The sequence below is a fragment of the Panthera uncia genome, chromosome A2, assembly GCF_023721935.1.
Source record: "Panthera uncia isolate 11264 chromosome A2, Puncia_PCG_1.0, whole genome shotgun sequence".
NCBI classification, from domain to species: domain Eukaryota; kingdom Metazoa; phylum Chordata; class Mammalia; order Carnivora; family Felidae; genus Panthera; species Panthera uncia.
Window position 1 is genome coordinate 78,944,675 of NC_064816.1, and position 5,775 is coordinate 78,950,449.

The following is a 5,775-nucleotide window of genomic DNA, read 5'->3' on the forward strand; positions in this document are numbered from 1 at the left end:
ATCCTGGCTTGCTGGGCCTGAGGGGTTTGCTTGGATACTGACTCACAGTTTTAAAACCAGGACCATAGGTGCCTGGGTGGCTCAGTCAGTTAAGTGGCCGACTCTATTTCGGCTCAGGTCATGATTTCACGGGTCATGGGTTCAAGCCCCTCATAGGGCTCTGTGCTGACAGTGTGGAGCCTACTTGGGATTCTCTCCCTTTCTCTCTCTCTGCCCCTCCCCTGCTCACACACACATGCACGCACACTCTCTCTCAAAATAAATAAACAAACTTAAAAAAAATTAAAACCAGGACCGTCCTTGGCAAACTGGGACAAATTGGTCACCTTGTTCCCTGAGACTCAGACTCTTCTGTGCAGCTCCTGCCACCACTGTTCCCATCTGACACCTGAGCCCACTCACACTCTTAGCTCAGCAGCCATTTTCCAGGCCACCCCTCTCAACCAGCACACCTCCCACCCCTGCCCCCCACTGGACCTGCCTCTGGCCCCTTCCCTGCTTCTTTGTAGCTCTTACTACATGAAACTAGCCTTTATCCAGAGTGGTGCTCAAGTAACATCAAGCCAGTCTGATGGAGTATCTCCATCTTTAGTCTATGATTATTGGCTGGAGGAATATTTGCTTCTGGGTGACCTGAGAGCCCCTCACACTTTGCATGTGAAACGCTTAGCTTCCTGGTGGTTAAAACACTGTAAGCTTTCTGTGGGGTGGGTAGTGCCTGCCTAGTTCCTGGTTACAGTCTCAGACCTCTGCACTGTGCCTGGCACATGGCTAACACCTAATAACTATTGAATGAGAATCCCAGAACACCACTGAAAATGTTTACATATCCCTCAATTAATAATAACACGAGTAAAAAAGTGTATGTTTAGCAAATATTTACTGTATGCCAGGCTCAAGTCAGAGTCCCTGACTCTTTCTCAGCCTTGAGATGATTAAGCATGTGCCTGCTTTAAAATTGAGTAAGCTATTAATAGGTTTTTATGTATTTTGGGGTGTATAAGTTATTTTGTCACAATAAAAATATTGAAATTGGAGGTCCTGGGTATATATGTCTGTGTATGCCTGTGTTCATATGCAAGTCTGTATGTGTGTGTACATGTGTGAGTGTATCTATATATATTATCTACCTATCTATCTACCTATCTTCTTTGTCTTGTAGCTGCTCCTTTGCCCACATTAGCCTGCTTTGAGTTACAGCTAAGGGCATCTCAGAGTTGCTAATCCAGATCAAGAAGCAAGAATCCAGGGATTCCTATTAATAAGACATAACACAGAAGTAATTGGAAGTATGCCGCTGAGTTCTATGACCCCTGCTAATCTTTCACATGTGAAAAGTGTGGCATACAGGACTATTGGTTTTGAAGTATCTCTTCTGTGATTTTCTCCATGTTCTGTGCAGCTGAACGGCCTGCAGCTCACTTTCATTCTCTTGTTAAGGACTGGAAGCATAAATTGATTCATATCTTTCCCAGTGGCTCCTGGACTTTAGACAGAAGTCAAATCTTTCCAGAATCCTTGCTTTCTGTAACAAGGCATTCTTTGCATCTGACAGTTATGTGGCTGTATTTATAATGCATAGGACGTTTTCCCTCCCAAATGGTCCCATCCTAGCCAATTACATCAGAATCTCTGGGAATCAGTCCCAGCAAGGGACTCCCCAGAGTTGGTCCCCAAATGTTTATCCTAGTCTCAGTCTCTCATCTGAACTTTATTCTCTTTGGAGCATGTCCATCTTTTTGGTCTATGATTATTGGCTGGGTAAGTATTTCCATCTGGGTGACCTGAGAGCCCCTCACAGTTTACATATCAAAAAAATGTAATGATGTCCCTTCTAGATCTAGTCCTCCTCTCATTTTCTTTTTCACTCAGGCTTGGAGCCTGTGACTGTCCCTGACTTTGTATCCAATAATTCTGAGGTCTGTTTGTTCTCCCTCCTCTAGAGCCCTATCTCTCCCCTCCATTCTGGGTGCTCAGGGCTTCTTATCTCTCACCTGATATTAGTGCCTGCCAGTGTCCCTCATCTCTGCTTCACCCTGGACAGGACTGCCAGGACCTCCTTCCATAGCCAGGTGCTGGTTTTATCTTTTCTCTGCCCAGAAACCTTTAATAATTCCCCACTGTTCCTAATGGCATTTGTTATCTGCTTGAACCTACCTCTGTTTAATCTCTTCCCTTCCTCCCTCCCTTCCTCTGTTTCTCTCTCTCTCTCTCTCTTTCTCAAACACACACACACACACACACACACACACACCCCACAGTCTTGGTCAAAATAAACAGTTCATGGTTTCTCTAACGTATCTCAAAGTTTCTTAACTCTGACTTTGCTCATGTTGATCTCTCCCTTCCACCGCATCTGCCTCTTGAAATCCTATCCACCCTCAAACCCAACTAAAATGCCACGTATCCAGGATGACTTCTGCCTCCTACTATTCCCACATCCTACTGGATCTGGCATTCCCATGTCACACACCCATTTTGTCTTGTGTTAATAGTCTTGGTCTCCTAACTAGATGACAGGCAACATGAGAATAGAGGCTGTGTTCTGTTCACCGGTAGTGTTTTATATATAGTAGACACTCCACGCTATTTATAAACTTTTGTGAAACAGAGTTAAGTAGGTTTGTCTTAAGGAGGGCCCCTTTTAGCACATGTAGCTCCCGAAATAATTTTATAAAATTCTACATCCCATTTCATTTTAAAGTTAACAGCCACATTTTTTCACAAATTATTGCAAAGGCTGTATGTTCTCTTGTTTGCATGCGTCATAGATGTTTATTTAAACCTTGCATTTGCATATTCAACTCATTAATTTATGGAAAATACCTGCCACATAATCCAAGGGGCAAAGCCAGTCATTGTGGTCAAGCCAGACAAATAGCCATCACACGTTCAATCAGAAAAAGTCCGACTTTATTTTAAAATTCAAATAAATGTGAATGCTAAGTTTTTGTTTTTGTTTTTGTTTTTGTTTTTGAGTGCTAAGTTTTAGATAGGAACCCTACCAGGGCTTCTGGATGAAGGAAGCCATTGCCCACTTGAATATTTCTTACCGAGGCTCTCTACTTTGATCTCTCGATTCTTCTTCAGGAGGGCTGCTTTCTCCAATTGTCTCTTTGTTTCTACACCCCTAGGTAATGTACCAGAGTGAAAGGCGGGGCAGATGACAGGCTCATCCTGCTTCTCTAATTCAAAGGGTCCTTGCACTGGGCAGGTGGCAATGGGGAACTGGCCATCCTCAGGTTTGAAATGCATAAAAATAGAAGTTGAATATCTGAAAATGAATTTCATTTAAGCTGTCCCTGCCTACGTACCCCCTAAAAAGTCTCTTTGTATCCCAGGAATGTGTGCTTCTCCACGTGAAGGCAGTTGACCTGGGATGAAACCACAGAGGGGGTTCAATTTCCCTTCACACAGATACACCTTGTTAGGGTTTTAGTAAATTTACCTTCCACTGAAGAAAGAAAGTCAAAGGTCACTTTGTTGCATCACAAGATTGCCAGGTTTTTCCAAATGAAATCACTCTTGGAGAGGCAGTTTCATCAGAAGCAAAGATCCCACCAAGCTATTAGAAAACACAGATGATGCCCATGTGTGGTCGCCAGTTCGCCTCCCCTGAGTGGCAGGACACACTTAAGTTTTTATGAAATCCCTGATAACTGAGCTGTTTAGGTGAAATATGCCACCAAATGCCCAGCAAGGGGTCGGCTTAATTCTGCGATGTTGCTCCGTTGTTTATACTCAAATGCTTTCCACCCAGCTTTTACCACCAATAATCATAACCATAATCTTTACACATTTAATTGGTGCCCCAAATGAACTAGACACAATGCAGAACTCATCATTAGACTTAGGACCCTTACTATTCTTAGCCTCAGAAAGCACTCTTGTGATTTTACAGGCATCCTGTCTGGCACTGTGGTTGTCTGAAAAAGAATCTTGGTTAAGTCCAAGTTCTTCAGCAATTAGGTCATTTGATTTTGCCATGAGTTTGACCTGAAAAAGAGTAATATCACTAGGGTGGGGGAGATTCACCTTTGGATAGCCCCCAGCTTACATGGTTTGGGGCAAACTCACCAAGAAAGAATAGAAAATTTCAAATGGCTTCAGGGCTCTTGCAAGCTCTAGTTTCTTCACAGCAAATCCACCTCCAGTGCAAGAACAGCTATCAGGTTTCTGGCGGAGGGCCTCATGCTTTGAATACACATTTGAAGCTATTCCAGGCACGTACGGACTTACGAGCCACACGCTTTTCCATCCCTGGGGTCTGTATGATGCACTGCTTGGAAGGTGAATCAGACCCTGATAAAAGCAAGCGAGGGGTTCTCTGCTGAAAGTCTGGCCGTTCTTCCAAGAAAGAGGCTGCAAATTGGTGGGCTGTGGGCCAGACTGGGTCTGCAGATGGCCTGTTGTGGTAGTGTTTTGTCTTCTGGTTCAGTGTTTCTTAAAAATGTGCATTAAACTTGTCAAACTATAAAAACCACAAAATTGCAAATAAATAGCTGATTTTTTTTTCTTTCCTTAAGAAACCAAAAGGCTATTCTACAGTGGACTTAGACCTGACAAAAGTGACAGCTTTAGAGGAGGGACATGTTTGTCCATTGGCCCAGTCCCCACCTGGCTCTCTTCATTTTTTCATATTTCCTGCCTGACCTTGGAGCCATTTGATTCATGGTAAGGCCCTTGTCCAGGCGTGGTGCCTTACCTCTCAATGTCGTCCTGCTCTGTCCCTGTCCTAATCCCTTTGGTCTCTGATTTCTAATCTTTCCAATGTCCTAATTACTTCTAATGACTTTTGTATTTTTTTTCTTTTAAAATGGTAATTAGCTGTGTATCATTAATACGTGCAACCTGTTTTGTTAACTACATTGTTTTAGACGTCTTTTGATTTTTTCAGCTTGTGCTTGCCTTCTTAGATTCGTTCATTTTATGAATGACACATATTTATTACAAATGCCTTAACTTTTGGGCTTGATTTCACACTTGGTGTCAGCTTCTTCCCTTTTCTAAAAGTGACACGTTTAATTTTTAAAAAATTAACAGTGAAGTAAAAGCAGTCAGTTTGGGAGTTTTAGGCCTCCTAGTGACATCACTGGGAGGTCCCAACAGGATTGGGATTGCTAACTGCTTCTCTGGATTGTGATCTCTGTGGTGGCCGCGTTGCAGTCCTCCCATAACCCCGTAGACGTCTCTCCCTAGCGTATGCTCTGCAATAAACTGCAGAGGGCATCTGGACTTCTACACTACTGTTCACTAAATGTTGACTTCTACATAAACTTCTCTGGATTTTACATGAAAAAATTTCACAATTAAAAGGAAAACATGTGATGGGATATATTGTTGATTGATACCTGACATCCTTTTTGAAAAAAAAAGGGCTCAGTATCAATCAGTGTAGCAAGCAACGGAAACATACTGCCAGTTCACAGATGGTGTAGTTAGCTGACAGACAAGTACCAACTAAAGAGTCTTTGAGAAAACTCTCCATTTACTTGGGCAAATAAAGTCAACAGTTTTTTTCTTTTTTTTTTCTGTATAATTCCACTACATTTAGGTTCAGGTTTGAAAAAGGAGTCCTGTTTGGGGGCATTAAAATTACACTCTAAAAAAATCTATGAAAACTGCAGTTTAAAAAAAAATTAACCCCCAGTAATTACTGACTTAAAATTAACACACAGCCTACATAGTTGGAAAAAGAAAAGATTTTTGGATATAGATTTTATTTGACAGTGTTTTAGAATATCATACAGTAAACAAGATTTCTGTAAAAGTTAA

General features: G+C 42.1%; 1 protein-coding gene across 1 annotated transcript in view; it reads right to left on the minus strand.

Moving 5' to 3' along the window:
• Positions 1-1,220: 1,220 nt before the first annotated feature.
• Positions 1,221-5,775, minus strand: part of MAGI2 (membrane associated guanylate kinase, WW and PDZ domain containing 2) — a 1,334,434-nt gene continuing 1,329,879 nt past the window's right edge. Inside the window, exons 24-27 of the mRNA XM_049642268.1 lie at positions 4,078-4,302; positions 3,796-3,996; positions 3,054-3,237; positions 1,221-1,255 (exon numbers count right to left, since the gene is read on the minus strand). Coding sequence (XP_049498225.1) covers positions 1,221-1,255; positions 3,054-3,237; positions 3,796-3,996; positions 4,078-4,302 — 645 coding nt within the window. The remainder of the gene's footprint in view (positions 1,256-3,053; positions 3,238-3,795; positions 3,997-4,077; positions 4,303-5,775) is intronic.